We start from the raw sequence: 25,213 nt of genomic DNA on the forward strand, positions 1-25,213 counted from the left end.
ACTGGATAGGGCAGAGGATGTACACTGGTACATATGGGAGCTGGAGGCACAGGGAATCCAGGGTGGATACCTTCAGGACCAGGGGTGTGAGGGGCGATACTGGGAGAGTAGAGGGTGAGTGGGTTGGAAAGGGGGAACTGATTACAAGGATCCACATGTGACCTCCTCCCTGGGAGACGGATGGCAGAGAAGAGGGGGAAGGGAGACTCCGGATAGGGCAAGATATGACAAAATAACAATCTATAAATTAACAAGGGCTCGTGAGGGAGGGGGGAGCAGGGAGGGAGGAAGAAAACAAAAGAGGACCTGATGCAAAGGGCTTAAGTGGAGAGCAAATGCTTTGAAAATGATTAGGGCAAAGAATGTACGGATGTGCTTTATATAACTGATGTATGTATATGTATGGATTGTGATAAGAGTTGTATGAGCCCCTAATAAAATGTAAAAAAAAAAAAGGAAAAGAAAAGGTTGTTCGACCTCCAAAGGGGTTGAGAGCCACTGCCAGGCCTCTGAGTGAGTCACTGAGAACAGATTCTTTGAATGACCAAATTACATAAAAATAGCAAAATGAACACCTCTAGCTTAATCACGCTATAAAAGCTGAGAATAAAATGGAACCCTAACTTAGATCATAAGTGTTCATGTCCTACTGAGATTAATACATGAGACAAGCACTTTTCTTTCTTATGCTTATTACAGGGAGTGGATTTAGAGTTTAATGAGTAAAACTTTTCATGAAAGGCTTTTATCGGGTGGTAGGTGATCCAACTGTTTAAAGATCTATAAAGTCCAAATAACGAGACCCGATTAAGCTAAGTGCTGTATTGGTGTGGTAACGAGTTTTCCATTTAACAGTACTGAGGAAAAATTAAGTCAAGATGCCTTTGAGAACACTTTGAAGGATGAGGTGTTTGCTCCTCACCCCCACTCCTCCTGCCAGACCAATCCACTTCTTTATTTCAAATTCTGTTCTAGAGAACAGAAGTTGATGGTGAGCTTTATAAACTTGCCATTGTGCTCTCAGAGGAAACTCAGCTTAGAGTACTATTAGGTGTGAACCCACATACAGCAGTACAACACGGCTCGTCTGCACAATCATAGCGGCTTCAGCCCCCCGGGTCAGTCCACCTCACTGAGGGGTTCCCTCTTTTTCACTGATTCTTACTTTACCCAGCATAATAGTCTTCTTCAGGGTCCTCTTAATAACATGTCCAAAGTGAGACAAAGTGTTGCCATTCTCATTTCTAAGGAATATTCTGGCTGTACTGCTTCTAATACAGATCAGTTCTTTGACCTGGATAACACCTAAGTAAAACTGCACCTGCCAGGCTAACTTGGCAAAGGTATCAAGTGGAGGAATGAACTGATTGGCATCGGTTTCTCTGTAATATGACGGGACTGGTCAAGAGACTTCTGGTAAGAGTCTATGGCATCTTAGAAGGAGGCAGGTATTTAAGGTTTTAAGCTGTCTGGTCCTTAGAAGACAGGATGGTGAAACTACATGAGTGATGCTCTTTGGACATGCCATCAAGAACAACCAATTGCTAGAAAAGGACATCACGTTTGGTAGACAGGAGGGCCAATGAAAACAAGGGAAACCTTAAGATGGATCAACACAAACTGGTTAACAGTGGATTCAAGGGCACCAAAAAATCACACTGAAGGCCCAGCACTAGATAATGCCTTGTTTTATGTTACGTCATGAGTCAGGGACAGCCCCCATGTTTCGAGTGGCTCTCTAAGAAGTTCACCTTCAGCTCTATGTTGAACACTATTCTGTTGTGAGCTACCGGCTTTCCATCAGCTAGCTTTCAGGAGATTCCTAGGCCTTTGTTCTTTAACTGCTAGCTAGCATACCAGGTCTTCAGTTTTTACTGATTTGCAAACCAAAGGGTAGAGGGTGGGAAACTTACCAGCTGAGACAAGTGTATTTCTTCTTTTCCCAGTTCTTGAATTCAATACAACTGTTTCCTTGGGTTTTGCGCAGGTAAACTGAGAATGTTTGGCATGACTTGGCAGTTCCAAGTCTGTTAGTTCATCATCTTCCATAAAAGCTTTGGCAATCTCTACTGCTTCTGTTTCAAAATAACCTGGATCTTTAGAGCAAGCAGAAGTAACTTCCACGGATTTTTTTATGGGAATGTTAGAAAAAGTTGGGGCATTTTCAATTTTCATTTTTACTTGTCTAGGGAAAGTCTGTGCTTTTCCCAAAAGATGACTCTTCTCAACAAGGGATACTTTGGTTTCCACCGGTGACTCTTCATCTTGGAGAGGATGAGTGCTTTCTGAAGAACCACTTCCAATGTTTAACAACTGGAATTCTGTATCATAGGTTTTTCTCACTTCTTTGGAGTTCACGGGTTCTTTGGGGATGTTCTCAATGCAAGGCAGTGGGAGTATATCTGATGCAGCTGATATAAATGGAGGTGAATGAGGATTATATTCAGCTGTGATTAGGTCAAACTCCTCCAACATTCCCTTAACTTTGTTTAAGGCACTTTCAGAAATTAAAACCTGCTTTCCACTTGCTGTACTAAAACCAGAAGCAGAAGATAAATTCAGCAACTTTGAAGGAAAGCTTTTTGGGGGTGGTGGTGATTTGGCTTTGGTGTGTATGCCATTGTTTTTGTCTCCTGTGAACTTGTTTGAATGTTCTTCACTACTTTTAAAGGATGCTTTGGAAACATTATGCTCAGAACGATTTTCTATCTCTGAAAACACCTGTCTTGCCTTTCGTAATGAAGCATCTGACACCTGTACAGATTTTCCACTTGCGGTGCTAAAAATCCCACAAACATTTGAAGAGGTTGACTTGGGAAGTGTCCCGATACTAAATTTACACACACCAGACATTTTCCCATTAACCTGACCAGGTGGTAGCTCAGGAACCCTAACCAATGCAGACATGTGCAGGTTATGTTGTGAACTTTGTTCACTTTGAGCAGCATCCAAAACCTTATGTACAGTGCCACCGTCACCATCTAGACTGCTAGGGAAAACATCATCTTCTGAATCATCTAATGCTCTACAGCAGGAGCCTCCTACAATTCTTGTCTTGTAACTGTCTGATTGTCTCTCCGTGTTTGGTTTAACCACCTCACTGCTGTTGTCTGCAAGTATCTCCCTAGCTCTTTCTACTGCCTTGCGTGAAACGGAGACTCTTTTGCCACTTGCTGTACTGAATGCAGGCAGCCCTACTTCAAAATCACTGGAACCAGACATGGCAAATCCAATGGCTGCATTTTCACTTTTGCATGGAGCGTCAGTCCTGAGTTTCTGCACACAAACATTTTCATTTACAGTTTGTGGAGGTGTGCTTGTTCTTCTGGCAGGCGTTATTTCTGAGATACTAGTAGTGTATTTCCTAGTTCTGACATTCTTCATAACTGGCACGATACCAGAGCAGTCAATTTTATTTTTTGAGAGAGATCCTGATTTATTATGTACTTCACTAGAATGACAAAAATCAAAACTGTATGAATAGTTGTTACTTAAGTAACTTAAATTTTGCTTGTCGTTTTCTGTTATGACAGGATCTGAACTACTTCCATATGGAAGATTTCCTACCCAATCTTGAGGGCACTCTTTTAAACAAATGGCCTTAGCAGTACTTATGTCTACTGGTTGATCTTCCAATTCTCCTTCTCGAAGCCATTTTTTGGCGTCAAACAGTGATGCCTGACTCACAGAAATTTTCCTACCACGACCTGTGCAAAATGCGAAAGCTGGATTTTCACTGGCAGTGCAACACATTGTAGGACTTTTTGCAGTTTCTTTTTCTAAATTTTGATGTACTTCAACTTTCAAAGAAATACTACTGGATGTTTTAAGACTTTCAGTGTGTCTATCGAGAGGTTCAGTTAAGAGTCCTGTAGTCTCATTGTGAACAAAGTTTCTCTCATTATCATCTAGCAGATTCTCCATTTCTTCAGACTTTGGGAGGGTTGTTACCTCAACGGTCTCTAATTGAAGCCCTTCAGTACATTCCCCTGTCTCCTCTAGTGTCTTTGCCCCTTGGGAGTGAAAACTGAAGATTTTACTTGTATCATCTTGCTTCTCATCAAATAGATTTTTCACCTTGTCTAAAGATTCCTTAGCAATTTTTACTTTTTTCCCACTAGCTGTATGAAAACCCAACATGGCGGGTTCTCTGGTCTTTCCAATTTCACATTTGGGTTGTTGGTGGAGAACCAGCAATTTATTTTCAATACCAGTTGGGTCATTTCCTTTTTGTACGTTGTTTTTAACCATCTTTTTGTTCTCAGAATCTGATTTGTCCATATTTGTGCCAGAGGGCAATTCAGAGTCAAAAAGATCTGAAAAGGTACTCAATTCTTCTTCTGCACTTTTTTCTCTAAACAAATTTGCAACTTTTTTAAATGATTCTTTGGAGACTCTGATATTTTTCCCACTTGCAGTCTGAAAGGGTAAATTACACATGTCAAAATCTTTCACATTTTGTCTCATTTTATTAGTTGCCTGGTCTTTAGCTTGAGTATCAACACAAACTATTTCTCCAGGTTTTACAACTTCCAAACATGTTAAATCTGACAAGTCTTCTTTCTCATTGTTTCCTTCCTTTATAAGCTGACTAGATAATTTTAGATGCACATTGTGCTGACCAGTAGTACTTAGGGAACCACTTTCATCTTTATAAATACCAGGAGCGTCGGTTTTACTTGAATCACTGTCAGCAGACTTTCCTGAGCTAGAGGTATTTCTCCTAGCACCGGTACATTTGTTTTCTTCATTTTCTATGTTTCTCTTCCAATCTCTAGTGTTTCCTTCAACAAAAATGCCAGTAGTCAATTCCATATTGTTTTGTAATATCAAATGGCACTTCATATTCACATCTTCATCATTGTTGAGATACTTTCTCTTGGACAGTAGAACAGAAGAGTGCTTGCTTGGAGAGAAACTTTGGGGATCCCCTTCTGCAGAAGTGTCCTCAATGTCACTGAACAAACTCCGAACACTTTGCAAGGCTTCACTGGAAACATTAATTTTTGTGCCAAGAGCAGAACAAAAGCCTGTAAACTCTACTTTAGGTGCTAAATACCCAGAAGTACTTTTATTACAGTCATTTTTCAGCAAGCAGGCCATCTTTGGTTTGTCTTCAATGGAGCCATTTGATTTCTTGCTGCCGTCTACCTTTTTGGTAAGTGGGGCATTGGTTGGGGCACCAACATCTACATCTTTCCTACCCTCAGAAACGTGATTCGAGATAGTCACTTGGTTTTCACATTTTTCAGATGTATGATTTTCTATCCTGTGGTCTGGTTTTCCAAATTGTGTAAATTCAAATTGGCTTCCTGATTGTTCCAAGATAGTAGAAAGTTCTGTGATTTCTGCCTTTTGGCTAGGTGTTAAATTATGATTTGAATACAAATCTTGCTTTAACGATAAAGTAAAAGGAATGGTATGACTTTTTTCATGGTCCTCTGCATGCCCAGATGCAATATTAACTGTTTGTGGGTCCCAGGCATGAGGTTTGCCTTTCTTTTGATTATCTAACAGCAAGGTGTCTACAACCTCAACATAAGCCAAACTCTTCGGATACTGCTCCTCAATGTCTTTGAAGAGTGCCTTGCTTTTCTTAATGTGGTGCTCAGACAGTTTTATCTCCTTGTTAGAAGCTGTTCTGAAGCCACCTCCAAAATCGAAATTTGAAATTGGATATGAGAGTCCTGCACAGCTGTCGTCATCATCAACATCTCTGCTACATTTCCTAGCTTTCTCCAAGGAGAGGTCTGTTTTCGAATCCTGACTCAGAGTCATTTTTAGATACTGCTTTTCACTCTTCCTAGCCTCCTCTGTGAGATTAAGGCCTATATTTAATAAGTTGGAATCTTGTGGAGCCAGGTGTTGGAGTTCCTGTTTGGCATCCACGTCTGAATATGTTACCACAGTGGGGTGCTTGGGTACAGGTTCTTTGACACAGCTGACACTCGTCTCACGGTGTTCCTTAGCATCTTCTAACACAGCCATGTTCTCTTCACGCGTCACTTGAAAGACAAAGTCATCCTTGTTCTCTGGGAATAGTTCTTCAGAATTTGAGCAAACAGTTACCTCTGATGTGAAAGTAATTTCTTCTTGGTCTTTAGGGATTGCCGTGGCATTTGTATTTTGGTCAAATTGAAAATTCAAAGAAGGTGATGTTACTTTCAAGTACTTTTCAGGTGGTGACAGCTGAATTATTTGAGAATTATCATTTAAAATGCTTATTTCTTGATTTTTTTCTATGAGGAAATTTTTAGTTAATATAAGCGTGGCTTCACTAATATTATGTTTGCTTTCTCTAGAAATCATAGTTGAACTTGACAGAGGCTCCTTGGGGCTAGGAGTCAAAATCAGAGTGCTGGTGTTACAGTCATGCAGAAAGCTTTCCTGGGAGTGAAGGTGAACACTACCACATTCTATCGCAGGGCGACATGATGCAGCCAAGACCATTTCTCTTACATTGGAAATTCTTCGGTCACTTTTGGGATCTTCTTCACAATAACTTTCTTGCAGGCGTGACAAAGAGTCACTTTCTGTGGTGATAAATGATTCTAGCTCTTCGGTATTAAGTTCTATTTCTTTGTCATTGAGATCCTGAGATATTATTTTATTAGTAGAACTGCTTTCATGATTGGAACTTTTTCTCAGGATTGGACCAACACAGCTGGACAAAGTAGGTTCTTCTGGACGACTCTGTAAATTATTTCTTTTGACAGGAGAATGCAATGAATCTAAGCAGAAAGATAGAAAGGGGCAACATAAAATCTATCGTTAATCACATTCACAAAATCATTTTCAATGAAGAAGGTAGGGACTAAAATGGGAATTACTAAAAAGGAATCAGTGGATACAGAAACAAAGAATTCTAACACTCTCAATTTTGAAACTATTGTATTTTCCAGCTGAAGATAAATTTGAATTAGTATTTTTTTTTGTAACCATGTTATTAATTCATTCAAAATCAGTATGGAGTTTAAGGAAGTGGCTAGCTAATGTATATTAAACTGTTATTTTATTAGAAAATAAGTTCACTGTTAATTTGAGTTATAAGCAAATCCCAAACCAAACACATGGCTGTCAAGTAGATTCTGACTCATTGTGACCCCAATATAAGGGTTCCAAGGCTGTATTTAATGGGAGCAGTTTCATCTTTGTCTCTCAGAACAGCTAGTGGGTATAAACTGCTGACCTTGCCGTTGGAAGCTCAACACTTAACCTGCTATGTTACCAGTACTTTTTCCAATCATAGGAAATAGAAAAGTGAGGCAGAGCAAAGAAGCTGAAACAATAACCATTTGCTTTAGTTAATTCTGGCTTTCATGTTAAGAACAAAGCCAACTGAGTTAAACTGCTTTGTTATGTTAATTTCTCAAGCCTCTGAACCTTTCTATTAACAATTCAAAATTCTTAATTGATGACCATTACTAAACAAATGTAGTCGATACATTTTTTTGCATATAAAATCAGTAAATTTGACCACAATTAAAAAAAGGAAAAGCAGGAATTGAGTAGCCAAACTTTTGATGTGTATGCCTCTCATATTCTGCGCCCAGAGTGAATGTTACACCTGAGCGGCTAATCTGGCAGATTGGAACAAATTGATTTTGGACCTTGGCAATTAAAAGCCAAAACAATAATGTAGATAGATATTACCTAAGATTGATAATACATAATTACAGAAACAAAAAAAGCTACCAAAAAAAGGATGAAGGAAAGGAGATCTGCTTAGTCACAGATGAATGTGTCACCCCCCATAATGTCTAGGTCCCCGAATGAGCACCTGGAATGCTGCATGGTGCTCCGACTTGGGCTGGACAGTGAGGTGGCTCTGGGTCTTCATCTCTCTGTATTTGTTCTTCTGGATAGGCTGTCTCGTGACTTACAGAATAAACAAACTTCCTTGTTTTCTGTTTCAGCGTGGATATTAAACCTGCACTCTTTAAAATTGCAGAAGCAGGCCTGGTGGTGGCTGGGCAGCTTCTGCTAGCAGCTGAGCTTGCACACAAAGGACCCTCTTTTTGGGAGCAGTGAATGTCTGCTCCGAGGCCACCTGCAGAGGCTCCAGGCTTTTCTCGGAAGCTTGGATCAGTCACATAACCTGAGGAAGCTGCTCCAGAAGTCTCTTTAGGTGATTCTTGTATGCTGCAAACCAACTTTTTGCTCCTCTGAAGAGACGTGATTGGAGATGTTCCAGATACTGTTGGCTCTGCTGGGAGAATGACGTCTTGATGGGAGCCCAGACACCTCTCTTTATTGCTCTCCTTTAATACTGGGTCCTCGTTCAGCACCTCCTCTGTGTCTTGTAGATTTGAAAGGTGTGGTGGAGAGTTTTCTGCAGTGCCCAAGGTGGCACAACCTTTCTGGGTGCCCATTAGGTCTTTCCCCAGATCCTTCTGGTCAAAGGAAGGATCTGGCAGGAAAAGCATTTTTGTCATCCGAGTTCCATTTAGACCTGAGAGCATTGGCTGAGGCCATCCCGAGGCCGGAGAGGCTCTGAGCTCTTGGGAGCATGCTTCAATTGCGCCCCCAGTGGGCTCCTGAGCTAGCCCAGATGAATCACAGGGATCACTGTCACTGGGTTCCATTTCAAATGAAAGTAAATGTTTCCTTCCGTGCAGTTGTGGTTCAGCTTCTTCACAGTCACCAGCTTTTGTTTTATTGAACATTTTCCCCCTAGTCTTTCTAGTTTTTATTTTCTGTAGCTTTCCTGTTTTATATTTACGAACACATAATGAAAAACTATCTTCTTCAGAAATATCGGCAACTTCTTCGTCAATGACATTCGACACTGATCTTCCAGAATGGTCTTGATGGCTATTCACATCACCATATACATTCCCTAGCGTTTCTTCCAAGTCTGTTAAAATTTGAAACAGAAACACAGGAAGAAAATATATCTAAAAGTACAACCATAAAATTTATGCTCGCTTCCTATTGATTCTAGGTTACCCAGTAGTCTTTATTCATGTCAACCTTGAAAATGCTTTCTGCTCTAGATCTACAAAGTTCAACTTACCTTACCTTTTAATATGCAAAGTTCAAATTCACCTTATCTTACTATATATGTACAATATTCTAAGATTCATCAAGCCAGATGTTTCAAATACATTTTGTGGGCCTTGATGACTGACAGTACAATTTGATTTTATACACACAAAAATAGATGAGTGCGTGGCATCACACAAACATACACACACACACACACACACGCAGATTCCTAATCCTGCACATTTACACAAGCATAAACACACACCAATCTTCTCATGACCTGGCAGATAAGACTCTTGGTGTATTGACACTCATATTGATTTTCTAATTATAACTTAAGGTAAGTCTTATTCATTTTTGAAGGCCTTGAAATTATTCAGTCACAACAGAACCTTGGATAGTGTTGCCTACTCTCTATGCCCTGAGATAAAATCACTAGTTTTGTAATCAGGACAACACACACAGTTTCCCTTCAAGTAGAGAGGAGCAATACACTTCAATTATATCTACCAAAAGCAACATTTCAACTAAACACAGAGACTTACCATAACTTATCACTTCCCTTTGGTTTTTATTTTCATTGTCTGAACCAGAAGGGATAAGCCAATCATTTTTCTTCAGACTTTCATTATGGCTAGAAATAAACTCCTTTGATGCCTGCAAAAATTATATTTTAAAATCAGTAATGTAAAAACTCAAACTGTGACAATTAAAAATAAAATAGATGCATGAATCTCAAGGGGCATGTGTGTGTGTATGAAAGTAAGTATACACATGCAGACACACGCACACCGATATGGTGGGGTGGGGTGAAAATGTAAAAGTTCCTGAAACAATTCTATTATTTAATTAAATTTTTCCATGAAGTCTTTCTTCTTCTAGATATTCAACTTATACTTAAACACAGATAGCCAAATATCACGGGAAGTCTAAAAAAAAACCACACATAGGTTCATATTTAGAGACTTTCTCCAAGGTTTGGATAATCATGCCTTAGTAAAGGAAAACTGCATGATGATTAATTTATCCAGAGAATCTAAAACTAGAAGGAATTTCAATAGTAGGGCCAAGCTGGCATATGTACTTACAACAGTAGCATCGCTTGGAAACACACGTTCAGATACTTCCTGCTCTCTGGCTGTTAAAAAAAGAACCCAACAAAATCAATGTACCGTATTACATATTACATCCTGGATTATATATTGCATCCTAAAGTTAATACATTTTTACTAAATGGAATAAGCAAATATGTATTTTCAGCCAGACATCAATAAGAGTCAATATGCTAACAGATTAAATGACATACTTGAACAAACTAAAGTGATCCCAGAAAGCCCAACCAACAGAGAGAATGAGCTATGCTCACTTCCTTAGCATTACTCCTAAAGAGATAAGAAGCTGAGTGTGCCTGAGCCTGTGGTCTGGAACTGAATTCACCCTGTAGCTCAGCTTTTGGGTCAAGCAAACAATCTAACTCACTGTCATTAAGTCTATCGTGACCCTTTAAGACAGAGTAGAACCGCTCCCTAGGGCATCTGAGACTGCAAACCCCATGGGAACATACTGTCTTATCCTTCTATGGAACAGCTGATGGATCTGAACTGCCAACCTTTCAGTTAACAGCCCCACACTCAACACACCACATGAACAGGGCTCCTTCAACCAAAAAACTGTACATAGGCCAATGAGGTAAACATTATTACTAGGGAGCTATGGTGTGTGTACTCCTAAGACTAACCAACCCCCCAGGATCAAAATGGCAGCATTTACTCAGGGGAACAGTGCACAGGCAGGAAGGGACAGGAGACAGACAAAAAGGCAAGACTGAGAGAAACTAGGGCAAGTACTGTTACCCTGCGGGACTGTAATCAATGAACGGCATGAAACAAGATGTGCATTAGCTGCTGAAGGGAAGCCAATCCACACTAGTAACTTTCCCCCAAGTCACAATAAAACAGTTGGAAAACACAGGAAGAGGAGTTTGGTGATCTGCTTTGAAGGCAACCCTGTCAACAAGGACTTTGAAAAAGCAGATGAGGTTGTGCGGTCAAGACCTTAGCCTCAGAGCCATCAGCATTTACTCAGGCAACAAGGCAGACCCCGCATTAAACCCTTTCTACTCTGCCCAATACTTCTGCCATATTATTTCATCAGAAGCACAAAATACCGCAATTTCACTCTCTGCAAAAGAGGAATCAAAAAGTACACAAAGGTGGCTTCTGAAAATTGGTGGAAAAATTAGAACCAAAAGATTATGGAATGTTCCCCAAAGCTTTTTGAAGCCCCCTTGTATACGCCTACTAGAATAAACAAAATAACATAAAAAACAATTAAATTCTGGTTGTAAAAATTAATTTGAACTTACGATTTGCGTACAAGCTATGCACACAGATACATGTATGTACATTAATACATACAGATGCGTATTTATAACTCACACCAAAGTTCCACAAAACAAACATTTTAGACAAGCCCATGCTTGTATGACTTTGATGGTGATATTTAAGATTTCAAGTTAGTACTACTGGTAATGTAGACCTGTGGAACAGATTCAGGCAGAGCACTTATTAATGCCCAAAGTACAAATGACTGGTAAGAAAAATTCACAATTTCACATCAAATGTTGGCGCCTAGGTGCTTAACTGTGTAGGTAAATGGGTATATATAAAGCTCTTTCAGATTATAGACACATAGTAAAGCTTAATGCTTGATGCCTACAGAAAACCACTGTTCTTATGATTTCCCCATCCAGAAGAAATAAAATTATTCTGCAATACTAACCCATATATCAAAAAGTGTCTAATATTTCATTTCAGAGTTTCCTTTAAAAAACACTCCTAGAAGTATTAGATGACAACTTATCAATATTATCTATTTTTCCCTACACAACATTCATTTGCTAGTATTACCTATTAGCACAGTAGAGCTAAGGGTTGGTGGTGTGGCTAAAGAACTTGACCAAGACATATCTGGGTCCACTTCTGCTCCTAGACTCTCAGAAATACGTTTTGGTGTCTGGCCCTGGAAATGAAATAGTTTATTAAATACATGCATATGTCTAACATACACCCACGGATAAAGGGGTACTATTCCAAGTTACCATTATCTGTAAGTCATTTCACTTTAAAGCTTTCATGTTTTAAAACTTGTGAGATGTGTTTCTGAAAGGTCACAGCCTGGAAAACCCAATGCAGCTGCTCGACTCTGCACACATGGACTCACTGAGTCAGGATCAACGTGACAGCAACAGAGCACTACAGCAGGCTCCAATATTTACTTCATGCAAATGCACTGATTAAGGGTGTTTTCCACTATTTCCGCCCCCCATGTGGCACTGAGTGAATGCCCTGGTGGGCGGTGAGCTAGGTATAGATCACATCAGTCTGTGGCTCTCAGAGCAAAGGGACTGTGCTGCTATTAGCTGCCAACCAGTCGGTCCTGGGCTCCTAGTGGACCCCATGGATTATACACGTGAGCCAGGGTGATCCATAGGGTGTTCAAAGGCTGATGGCTTGGAAGTGGACTGCTGGGCTTTTCTCCTGAGGCTTTCTCATTCTGGAAGCACTACATCTCCAAACAGGGAGGGGCGCCTCCACTGTCGGGTAAGTGGTGGCTGGCCATGAGGTGCTGTGGCTGGAGATCCAATCTAGGCTCCCTGCTGTCAAATTCTCATTGACCCCACCTCAAAAAGGAGCAAAATGTTTACCTTCAGAAGCTTTGGTGTATGAAACAGATTTCCACATACCACTGGAGGGGAAGAAAATATTGTTAAGTTCTATATGTATTACAGTTCCCAGTACTCCAAGAACAGTAAGCCTTGTTTCTGCTCATACCGGACTTTGCTCTCTGCGGTGTCACATGTGCGGCTCGCAGAAGAGGACTGTAACAAAATAAGACAAGAATGTCAGGTTACTTCACAGACACCAGCAATGGCCAACACCTAAAAGCACTAGTTCACAATCTGAGGATTCTGAAGGGATTCAGTCATATGATGGTAGGATTTCATTTTTTTAAAAATGATTTTACCTTTTTAAAAAAAAAATACAAGAAACTCAAAGAATTATGTAATCACTCAGCAATGTTAAATGCCTATGGAAAGCAATGCATAAATAAAGAACCCTCACAAATCAACTTTCAAGAGTGGATTTTTAAGATTTAAAAACTAGGTAAAATGAATATAAACTTGAAAAGTACTGTTTTCTTATTGAATGAGTTAAAACGCACAAGTAAAGTTTAAACTGGTATTTCATTCCAGATATTTAGAGCATTATAATTGTCACATAAAATAATGTACAGAAAACCAATTCAACACTATGAGAAAACAAGACCTTCCTATGAAAGGTCTGAACTTAAATCATTTCACAATAGAAGATCCTCTTATCAGACACAACCAAAATATTGGCAGGAAATCAGATGCATTTCTGGAAGATGAGTACCACACAGAGAAATACCCGCCTCTAGGCGGAAAAAGTTTTCGGTAGTGATTTTAACAGAGTAGGTTAGTCAGACCTTCCACTAAGGCAAGAATCTGGAGGTGGGCTGGTAACATCTTTTGCTGGATCCACTCTAGCCCTCTTTGAGAGGCGACTTCTCTGCTTACTGTTGGCAGTCTCTTTTCCTGAAACACAGTACAATAATTCCATGATGACATACATGTTGTGGGATTTTCTTTCTCGGGAAGCATGAAAACAAAAGCCTCCTGGGTACTGGGAAGGAGAAAGCATGGTGGGGCCGGGGTTCAGTCAGAAGAGGGGTTTTCACTTTGCTGGCTTCCCTAAGGAATGTCTGCCTCTTCTACCCCTTGGGTGATGCGATCCACCTCCAGTTCCTGCCTCCAGGAGGGAAGAACACATCTGCAACACCCAGAAGCTGGTGTGTCCTGTTACTGAGTCTTAACCGCTGGCACCACCAGGGCTCCTTTGCGTATACTTCCTAACACCATGAATTTCTTCCTTCATAGAACATATCACACTACAGCTGCTTACAAATGCCACCTTCAAACTCAGTGAGTACAGGCAGGGATAGAGCAAAGTCAAATATGTGGACAGAAGTTAACAAGATGTGCAAACAGACAGAGAATATGGTGGTTTCAATTAATTACAAGGAGTTTGGTACTCATGGATAGTAAGTGGTAGGGTACACGTGTGAAGTATGGAAGAGTAAGCAAGCAATGAGAGACCAGATGACAAAGGTCCTTTGGAGCTCTGGTGGAGACTGGGTTAAGCTTTGGACTGCTAACTGCAGGGTCTGTAAGGAAGGAAAATGAGGTGGCCTGCTCCCATACAGAATGAGTCTTGGAACCTCTAGGGGGCAGTTCTGTCCTAGAAGGTGTTTGAAATAGACTGCACTCAGTGGCAATGGAGGGGTTCTAAATCATATTATGGGTAAATTAAATAGGGGATTAAAGGCTTGAAGCAGGAAGTAGTATGCACAGATTTGCAAGTGACCTCTCTGCTCCACAGCCTTCTGCTAGTGTTTGCTTATTGGTCCCTTCCCAGACATGCATCACTGGAATGACTTGCTAGCTCCTGAGCAAATGCCAATCCACCTTCATGCTATTCCCTCTGCCCTGCCACACCAGCACGTCTCAACCCCAGCCCTCCTTCAGGGTACAACCCTCACATGCATTCAATCCCAGGACTTTCTTCTCTCCTGAGTCTCAACCCCTACTGTACCTTTTACACTTGTCTTTTGGCACACCTTCATGCACCCAAGTGCTGTGCTCATCTGTGTACCAAGTACCTTCAGTAACTTAAAACCAAACTCACTGCCACTGAGTCAAATCTGACGACCCTAGAGAACAGAGTAGAACTGCCTCTTTGGGTTTCCAAGATCCTAAGTCTATACAGGGATTTTCTACCTAGTCTTTCTCCTATAGAGTGGCTGGTGGGTTTGAACTGTTCATCCCGTGGTTATCCAGTCTAACGCATATGCACCATGCCACCAGAGCTCTTGTGTTCACCTCACAAGAGAGCAACAGTAGTCATGTACACCAGAGCATTTGTTGGCAAAATGCTGTATGCGCATGCAGCTTGTCCGAAGTCTCCACCCCCACAAAGCCTATTATTATCCAAAGTCACTACAGAATACATAAAAAACATTACTGTTATTATCTTGTATTATATGTTAAAGATGTTTCATTGTGTCTGATTCCAAACCAACCTGCCATGGACTTATAGACCCAACAGAGTTTCTGAGGCTGTAAATTTTTATTCATCTTTCTCAACAAAGCAGCTGGTGGGCTTGAATTGCTGACCTTGTGGTTCGCAATCCACCACTTACCACCAGGACTCCTTAGAAAGGTAACAATATATACTATATAAGACAAACATTTGACTCACTGGCATTAGATATGGAGCATACCATCCTGTTCCAACTTAACAAATTAAATGTAAAGACTTAGGAGTGCAATTTGTTTGTAATCTGGGTAATTAATGCATGCATGCATACACACATGAGGGGGCATCAACAAATTCATAGAAAAATTCAATTTCTTCATGAACCTGTGTGTAACACGGTATTTGCACTACATTCAAATCACATAGCATCCTAATTCACAGGGCAAATTGCTGACATTAAATGAGTCATGACTGTGGGTATAAAAAGAATAGATTTCTTACATACAGTAGATAACAAATAATTCAGTGACTAGATGTACATTCTGTTACTTAATTATTTGGCAACACCTGGTACTTAGGCCAGGAAAAGTGCTGCCAAATCAAAAGATATCCACAGCAAATCTTCTCTAACCTTGGAGGTACCCTACAGAAATACACCTCAGCTTAACATTAAAAAGTGCTTTTTTCCCTTGGTATCTAACCTTGGAGGTACCCTACAGAAACACACCTCAGCAACATTAAAAAGTGCTTTTTTCCCTTGGTAAAAAAAAAACCTTAATCTAGAAAATTATAATATTCTGAACTTATATAATTATCTTAAAGGAGACTGGTAAAATCATGGCATTATACCTTGATCTTTGAATATGACTGGAGTTGATGCCAACGGGTTATAAAGTTTTCTTTGTGGTGTCTTAAAGTGGTTTGGTTCATAACTGCTGATTTTATATTCGGATTCTTCTGCAGGTTCAGATTTATATGGTGGTGCTTCTAAAGAAAGTTCTTCAAACCAATTAAGGCTAATTGGTCCTAAGTCTGTCAGAAAAGAAAAATCCCATCTTGGTTTTAGTCAGTGACACAGACACAAGAAAGATCATCACCCATCATCAAAATGCTGACTTGACAGTGAACTGCTTTTGTTGAGGAATATGAACAAAACTATGAATCCACGCTCTTATAATTTTGTAGTCAGGAGTAATAAGAATTCACAAAAGTTACAAGGAGCAATCTCTCAGCTACACCAAAAACCAAAACCAACGCATTGGCATTAATTCTATGTCTACTCATAGCGACCCTATAGAAAAAGGTGGAACCACCCCCTGTGAGTTTCTGAGACTGTAACGGTTTGTGGGCGTGGAAAGCCCCAACTTTCTCCTGCAGAGCCATTGGTGGTTTCAAACTGCTCACCTCATGATCAACAGCTCCACTTGCAACCATTAGGCCACCAGAGTTTTTCTCTTGGCTCTATTGGCCTCTTTTAGCTTTATTTTTATCTTATATTCATAAATCAGGACGAAAAACCATTCCCAATAAGAATACATTCTATACACACAATTCATATAATTACAAAGACTTCCCATGTGGCATGGCCATGGAGATAAGGAAAGTGAAGATTTGACAGAGGCAAAGATTTGTGGCTAGAGGGAAATAACCCCATTTCTATTGTCCATCCTGTAAAGTTGGGGCTCTCTAGGTATGGTGTGTGGCCCTTTGGGGACCAGTCCCCAAGGCCCTTTTCTGAGGTCTACAGGTCAAATCAGTTTTCACAGTGAAACTAAGACGGCATTATTTGCCTTTCACCACGCTGACATTTGCACTGATGCAAACTCGATGGCGAGTGAAAGTGCTGGCATCTTGACATGAGTCAAGGCTGTGGCTCCAAACCACACTAGCCGTCAATTTACGTGTCCCTACCATGCACTTGTAAATGGAAAAAAAAAAAAAAAAAAAGAAAAAGGCCAGTTTACTCAATGAAATAGTAAAAATGAATTTTATTACAGCCCAACCCCTTTCGCATGTCTTTTTTTATATTCTCTGTAACAACATGAACAGTATGCTTGAGGCACTACTGCATAATACAGCACAATTGCCATCTAGAAAACCAGACATGTGATGAGTCCGGAACCAAGTTATTCTCAAAAATGAATAAAGTTTCATTGTTCTTCAAAAGTGAATGAACATGAGATTTCAGATGGAAATCTGACAAACTTGTATCAACTGCTGGAGCTTGACAATTTCCCAATCTTAAGACTTTTCTGATGAGACTAGAGGTCTAGAAATAAAAATTTTAATATACTGTTTAAAGTCATATGCCAACATTTGGATGGTCTGGATAATTCTACACATATTTTATATATAACCAATAGCCAACACTTAATGTTACAAAAATCACATAGAGGGGGCAAGATGCATTCAAAGTGTAAGAAAGACTAATGGAATTTAATAGAATCAAGGTACAAAAATTCATTGATAGCACTTGTCTCAAGTTTTGATGTAGTATCAAAGAAAAATAAACACAACTAATGAGAGGATACTAAATTATTCCTTTTTACAACTATATAGCTGTTTGAGCTGGAAGGTGGATTATATTCATATATGAGGGAATAATCCCCCCCAAATGGAAACAAGCTCCACTGGGCAGAGCTTTCGTACTATGCATTTTTCCCTCTAGGCCAGCATAGAGCAACTTAATCTGAGTTAGTGCACCCAGTGGCATCACCTGGGAAGGTTTCTCTCTGGTCACAGTGCATTTGTTTCATAAAAGCAATTTCGTTAGAACCTTGTTTTTTGTGATGGCTGATTTAAGAGAAAGGCTGTGAAATTCTGTTTCCTGCTCAGGAAAAATGCCACAGAAATTGTTGTGATGCTGAATGCAGCTTACAAGGACAGTGCTATGGAAAAACTCAAGTGTACAGTGGTTTTCTTGTTTCAAAGAGGTGAAATGTCGATTGAAGACAAACCTCTTTCTGGATGTGTGTCAACTTTCCAGACAAATATATCCACAAAATCTGTGCACGTGTGCTCGAAGACTGATAATGGAACACTGAAGAGATAGGACAGTTATCCAGACAATCTTAGAGCTCGGCTCAGTGGGAATTAGAAGGGTCACTGTCAAATTTGTGCCTTGGGTTCTGACCAGGAAAAAGATCACCGAGTGGAAACACGCCATGCTTTGAAAGAACAGCGCCCAGACTTTTTCCCCAAGGTCATTACTGGTGACGAGACATGGTGCTATTCTTATGACCCTGAAAGCAAACATCAACCAAGCCACTGGAAGACGCCACTGTCACCTCACCCCAAAAAAGCTAATCAAGTGAAATCAAAGATCAAGACGATGCTTTTAACTTTTGATATGAGGGGGATAGTACATTTGGAGTTCGTTCCACCAGGTTAGACTGTTAAATCAAGCTTCCCATCAGAGCTTCTGAAAAAAATTGCGTTAAGTGTGTGCAACAAAAAAGGCCTGATTTGTGGCAGACGGGAGACTGGTTTGCCACCATAACAATGCATCTTCTCACACAGCCATCTCAGTTTTTAGCAAAAAACAGCAAGCCTCTCTCGCTCCATGCACCCGACCTGTCTCCTTGTGACTTCTTTTTATTTCTGGGAATGAAGAGGGACATGAAAGGACAGCAATTTGAAGAGTTCGAAGAGAGGAAGGAAAAAACGATGGAGGTGCTGTCAGCCATCCAAAGAGATGAGTTTGATAAATGTTTCCAAGCATGGAATCACAGATTTGGCAACTGTATTAAGTGTAATGGAGAGTACTTTAAAGGTGATAAGGTTGTTTTGTAAAAAATAATTAAATATATAGCTTTGAAAAAAAAAAAGTCTGATTTTTTGGGGGGGTACTCCCTCAGATGAAAGGGGTTCAAAAAACACATGGAAAATCCTTTAATTCCATTTTCCCACGAAGTTTCTGAAGCTTCCTTGTATATCAACTTAAACAATATGTTAAAGTTGTTCTAACTTTAAAATAGTTAAAATGCAGAAACAAATATCAGAATTCAACTACTTTCTAGTCAGACTGTGACAAGAATTACAAAAATGTAAATGTAACTATTACTGTTGTATTGAAAAAATATTTTTCATCAAACAGGTTTATTTCAAGTAAATTATATAAAAACGCTCTCTGGGTTCCCAATTGTTTTTGTTGTTTTTTTTCCAAATATTTCTTATGGGTGTAGAGTATTGAGTCAAGACATTTTGACAATCTCTACCATAAAATAAGATTATCAGTGCTTTGGACTTGCTGGTCGCTGGGTGCACTGTAGTTGATTCCAATCACAGTGACCCTATGTGACAGAGGAGAACTGCCCCCCAGGGTTTTCTCAACTGTCATTTTTACTGGACAGCTCACCATGTCTTTTCTTCCACAAAGCTACTGTTGACCTTGGACCTCAACAGCCGAGAATTCAACATCTGCTATCCAAGCACTCAGGCTTTTGCATCGTCACGGAGTCGAATTCGACTCTGAAACTCAGAGCAGAACTGCCATCACAGGTTCCCCAGGCTATGAATCTCAACGTAAGCCGATGGTCTCATCTTTCTTCTGCAAAGTGACTAGTGGGTTTGAAATGCTGGCCTTATGCTTAGGAGTCAACAGCTGAGTGCTTAATTAGGGCATCCGCAGGGCCCTTAACAACACTGTAGAAACAATTATTCCTACGGTGGTGGGGACATTCTCCGTAACTGTCAAACCCACTGCCACTGAGTCGATTCTAACTCACAGCAACCCTCCAAAGGGTTTCCAGACTGTAACTCTTTACAGGAGCACACAGCCTCATCTTTCACCCTCAGAGTAGACCTCGTGGCTAGCACCCTATCACCCCACTCACCCACAGCACTGCCAGAACTCCTTAATCTACCATGAAGTGTTTCTGTACTTGGCACCTTATTAGCTATCAACGAGGATGTGCTTCATGGCTGCATCGTCCCATATGGAATAAACGGTTAAGTACCGAGTTTCTTTCAGTCATATTTTCTAAAAACATTTTCAGTGACATGTGTATCAAATTATATAAAATCTGTCCATACCTGCTTTGCTACATCGAGCTTTAAAAATCTCAAAAAACGTTGGCTTCTCTTTGGTTCCAATCAGCATTTTTGTCTACAGTATGACTCCAACTCTCGATGAATAATTCTGCAAAAGAGAAGAGCAAAATGTGCTTTGCAGAGGCATATAGCTCTTATTGAGTGTTCTGCATACAATCAGAAGCACTGATACACTCGCTTAAAGTTAGCTGTTTACCTTGGTCCTATTTTTAGGGTCAATAAATATTCTGTATTTGGGTATCCAATACAGTGGCCATCGGTGCCGTTGGCAAGTCCAGTATACAATCATCAGTCAAATGAGACATGGCTGGTATGACTCAAGAACAGTATTTTCTAATGAGTTCATTTTAATCACTTTATGATACAATGCCTGTTGACTTTAATGGATTTAAGTGGCCACTAAACCAAGCCTGTTACTTTGGAACTGATTCCAGCTCACAGCAACCTTATAGGACAGATTAGAACTGCCCCATAGTTTAATAGACTCATCTTTATGGAAGCAGATTGCCAGACCTTTCTCCCTAACACAGGGGTGTGTGTTTAACTGTCAGCTTTCGGTTAGCAGCCAAGCACTTGACCATTATGCCAGCAGGGAGCCTTTAGTCATTAGCTCCATCTTAATGCCTAGTACAGAGCTCCTAAGAGCAGGATTTTCCATGTGAGTTCATTGTAACTCATTTAACTAACTATTCAAAGTCAGTTTATTTTAATTAAGTTGTCACTCAACCAGACAATTCTGACGCCCAGCAAACACATAGGGCGGAGTCCTGCCTCTCAGAGGCTGTTAGAGGCAGACAGAGCATCAGTTCTCTCTCACAGAGCAGGGAGTGGTTTCAAACCCCCGACTTTTCTGCTACAGCCCAGTTCTTAACCACTGGGCCACCAGAGCTTCTTCAGTCACTCAACCAGCCCTGCCCCTGTGGATTTCCGAGACTCCAGCAGAAAAGTTTCATCTTTCCCAGGTGGAGCGGCTGGTGGTGGCTACCTGCTGACCTTGTTTAAGTAGCCGGGCTGGGGAGGTGTTGGGAGCTAACCACAGAGCCAGCGATTCAAACGCTGCCAGCAGCCGCTCCGCAGGCAGGAGAAAGCTGCGGCTCGGCACAGGAACCCAGGCAACCCGGGGAAGCGGCAGGTGGCCGGGGCTATTCGGAGCCCTGCCTTGGGGTCCAGCAGCACGCACCCACCGATGGCCCCGTTTGCCTCTCTGAGCCGTGGGAGGGGGTGCTGGGCTGGCGCAGCACAACCCTAAACGCCCAAACTAGCGCCGGGGCTCGCGGCGCCGGGCACGTCTCCTCCCTCGGGCTGCGCGCATCTTCCCGGCCCCCCGAGGAGGCGTGGCGGCATCGGTCCCCTGGACGTCCCCGGTCTCCCTGGCTCCGGGGCGCCCCGTACGAGCGGCCCCGGGCCGCCTGCCCACCCGCCACCTGCGGCCTCGCCCCAAACCCGAGGGGGCGTCAGAGGGTCGGGGGAAGACCCCTTCCCCCGAGCGGTTCATCCCGTTTCCCCACGACCTTCGTGAAGCCCCCTTCCCCGGTTCACCCCGACGTTGTTTGCGAGTTGGGGACTCCTAGGTGGGGCGCTTTTGGGGTGCCTGAGGGCCGGCCCGGGGTCAGCAGACAACGGAGACCCCCCAAGGCTCGGCGCCGACGCCCCGGCTGAGGGGACCCTTGGGCTGAAGTGACGCCCCGCCGTCACTGACCGACTCCAGGGGCTCGGGTGGCCCGGCCGCCGCAGACGACAAAGCCGAGGCCTCGCGGGTTTCTTCCCCAGCGACCCGCGACCCAAGCCCGCGGCGGCGCCTCCGCCGCGCTCTTCAGATCTTCCCGCCCAAAGCCGGCTCTGTGCGTGCGGGACGCGCAGCCGCCGTGACGCCGTACGCAGCGTGCGCGTCCCCCGGAAGTCAGGCCGCGCGCGCCGTCCGGAAGTCAGTCTGGGCCCAGGCGCCGCAGTCCCGAGCGAGCGCGCCCCCTGCTGGTGCCGGGCGTTGTGCGGCCGAGTTGCGTCCTGGATCAATGGCTACGTGTCCTTCGCAGATCCTCAGGAGCGTGTTTATTTTTATTTTATATTTTTACTTTTGAAAATGTTTTATTGACATACAAAACTAGGGCAGAGGAATGTTGGACAGAAACATTGGCAGCTGGACGACATTGTTTGTTTTTTTCCTTCTCCCTGAAAACCTCAATTTTCTTTAAAAATTTTAAATCATTTTATTGGGGGCTTGTACAACTCTTATCACAATCCATACATACATCCATTGTGTCAATCACATTTGTACATTTGTTGCCCTCATTCTCGAAGCATTTGCTTTCCACTTGAGCTCTTGGAATCAGCTCATTTTCCCCTTTCTCCCCCCACCCCCTCCGTAATTTATAAATTATTATTTTGTCATATTTTACACCATCCGACATCTCCCTTCACCCAGTTTACTGTTGTCCATCCTCCAGGGAGGAGGTTATATGTAGATCCTTGTAATTGGTTCCCCCTTTCCACCCCACGCCCCCTCCACCCTCCGGTATCGCCACTCTCACCACTGGTCCTGAGGGGTTCATCTGTTCTGGATTCCCTGTGTTTCCAGTTCCCATCTGCACCGGTTTACATCCTCTGGTCTAGCCAGATTTGTAAGGTAGAATTGGGATCATGATAGTGAAGGGGGAGGAAGCATTTAGGAACTAGAGGAAAGTTGTGTGTTTCATCGATGCTACACTGCACCCTGAGTGACTTGTCTCCTCCCTGCTACCCCTCTGCAAAGGGATATCCAGTTGCAGACAGATGGGCCTTGGCTCCCCACCCTGCACGCCCACTCATTTACAATAATATGATTTTCTGTTCTTTGGTGCTTGATACCAGATCCCTTCAACACCTCATGATCACACAGGCTGGTGTGCTTCTTCCATGTGGGCTTTGTTGCTTTGGGGCTAGATGGCTGCTTGTTTACTTTCAAGCCTTTAAGACCCTAGGCTAGGCACTTTATCTCTTTATAGCCGGGCACTATCAGCCTTCTTTACCACACTTGTTTATGAACACATTTGTCTTTAACATGCATGGGGAAGGTGAGCATACAATGATGATTTTTTGTTCTTTGGTGTCTATTTTTATTTTCTAGGAGCGTGTTTTTATCTTGAGATACTAGCTAAAACACCTCGCTCTGACTTTCTAGCCTTGGGTGCTGTTTTTAGGAGGCGGCCCTGTGGGTTAGGTGGTTGGCTGCTAACTGCAAGTTCACTGGGAGAGAGACGAAATTCTCTGCTCTTCTAAAGACAGCCTGGGAAACCCTGTGTAGGGTCACTGTGCGTTACAGTGGGCACAGTGACAGTGGCTAGGTGGGTCAAAGGAAGTCTGGTGGTTCAGTGGGTTAGGTGTGGGGCTGCTCACCGCCAGGTCAGTGGTGTCGCCTGCTATGAGTCGGAATCCACTCTCAGGCAGCAGGTTTAGTTCAGTTTGGGTCCCTTATAGCACAGGATCACACTTGATGAGCCACGTGCTTGTTGTGTTGCATGAGTGTTCGTAAGTGGTCCAGGACAGGTTATAACCAATGAAAAGGAAGCTGTCATTGTCATGATATACATAATTATAAAATTTACATTTTATTTCTGTGTGGAATTGTTCAACTACCATATTCTGAGATATGTACATAATTGATGTAACAATAGGACCTCTCTTGGTGATCAAATTTGTTTGTGACTCATAATAATATCAATTAATTCCTCTAAAGAAAGTCAGTGTGAACAGAAATGGAAATTGCAGTAACATTCAGGCACTTTTTATTGCATAACTTCATTTGTTTCCCCCAGGCATTGTTCCATCTCATTACATGGAGAGATGGAAATGTCTGAAAAAATATAAATGTAATATTCTGATAAACAGATTTTTTGGCTTTCTTGGAAGATGAATTTAGAAACACACTTGTGGTTTCAAAACACTTTGATAAATACTGAAATTTCCATCCTCTTAATGTTCCTAATTCCTTGTTTCGTGGCAAATTTAAAGAAATAACAACCTTAGTCCTGAGCAACAGGCAATAAAATATGAAATTCATTTGGTACATAAATGAAAACTTTTCACGTTTGATGAATAGTTTCAATACTTTAAAACAATTTGCTATGTTAGCATTAAGTGATTACCCATGTCAGTATTAGATTAAATGCCCCTGGAAAATGCTGTCATACTTGGTCAAATAGAGGGTCAGCTAAAAGGAGGACGACCCTTGAGAAGAGCGGATACAGTGTTACAACAATGGATTCACATAGAAAACCTGAGGATGGGGCAGGACTGGGCAGTGTTTTTGTCTGTTGCACGTGGGGTCATTACGAGTCAGCGCCAACTCGACAGCAACTCACAACAACAACAGAGACTGCATCCACTGGAGAAGCTCAATATCATTGATCAGAACAAGGCCAGGGGCTGGCTGCAGAGCCGACCATTATGCAAGTATGAGGTGAAGCTGAAGTAGATGGCAACAAATCCACCACACCCGTGTACAACACTGAGCACACCACCTGAACTTAGGAACTATCTCAAAAATGGATTTGATGCATCGAACGGAATATTAGTTACATCATACAGGAAGAAAACCAAAGGTCATTAAGAAAATGGGAAATAAAATCCAAAATGGATGTCAGAAGAGACTCTGGAATGTATTCTTAAACATAATCCAGCTTAAGCTTGCTGACACAAGCAAAGGGGAAGGAAAAAGGCTGAGCAGCAGATTCCAAAGGGCAGCTTGAGAAGACAAAGCCAAGTATTAGCAAGAAATGTGCAAAGACCTTCAAGTCAGAAAACCTAAAGGGAAGCACATACTTCACATATAGGAACTGAAAGAACGGAAGACAAAAATCAAGCCTCGAATTGCACTGTGGAAGGATTCTATGAGGAAAATATTGAATGGCGAGGAAGCATAAGAGAGTTGGAAGGAATACAGAGTCACTGTACCAAAAAGAATTGTTCAACATTCAACCATTTCATAGCTGTGTTAGTCTGAGTAGACTAGAGAAACAAATTCATTGACACTCATATACGTGTAAGAGAGAACTTTATATCAAAGAGTAATTATTTAT

General features: G+C 41.8%; 1 protein-coding gene across 1 annotated transcript in view; it reads right to left on the reverse strand.

Moving 5' to 3' along the window:
* BRCA2 (BRCA2 DNA repair associated) overlaps nt 1-21,998 on the reverse strand; it is a 47,272-nt gene extending 25,274 nt beyond the window's left edge. Inside the window, exons 1-11 of the mRNA XM_075562766.1 lie at nt 21,859-21,998; nt 20,142-20,247; nt 15,957-16,139; nt 13,498-13,606; nt 12,822-12,868; nt 12,695-12,735; nt 11,898-12,009; nt 10,077-10,126; nt 9,534-9,645; nt 7,781-8,857; nt 1,914-6,731 (exon numbers count right to left, since the gene is read on the reverse strand). Of these exons, the coding sequence (XP_075418881.1) occupies nt 1,914-6,731; nt 7,781-8,857; nt 9,534-9,645; nt 10,077-10,126; nt 11,898-12,009; nt 12,695-12,735; nt 12,822-12,868; nt 13,498-13,606; nt 15,957-16,139; nt 20,142-20,208 (6,616 nt within the window). The 5' untranslated portion in view covers nt 20,209-20,247; nt 21,859-21,998. The remainder of the gene's footprint in view (nt 1-1,913; nt 6,732-7,780; nt 8,858-9,533; nt 9,646-10,076; nt 10,127-11,897; nt 12,010-12,694; nt 12,736-12,821; nt 12,869-13,497; nt 13,607-15,956; nt 16,140-20,141; nt 20,248-21,858) is intronic.
* Between the last annotated feature and the right edge of the window lie 3,215 nt (nt 21,999-25,213).

Source organism: Tenrec ecaudatus, chromosome 11 (genome assembly GCF_050624435.1).
Source record: "Tenrec ecaudatus isolate mTenEca1 chromosome 11, mTenEca1.hap1, whole genome shotgun sequence".
NCBI lineage: Eukaryota > Metazoa > Chordata > Mammalia > Afrosoricida > Tenrecidae > Tenrec > Tenrec ecaudatus.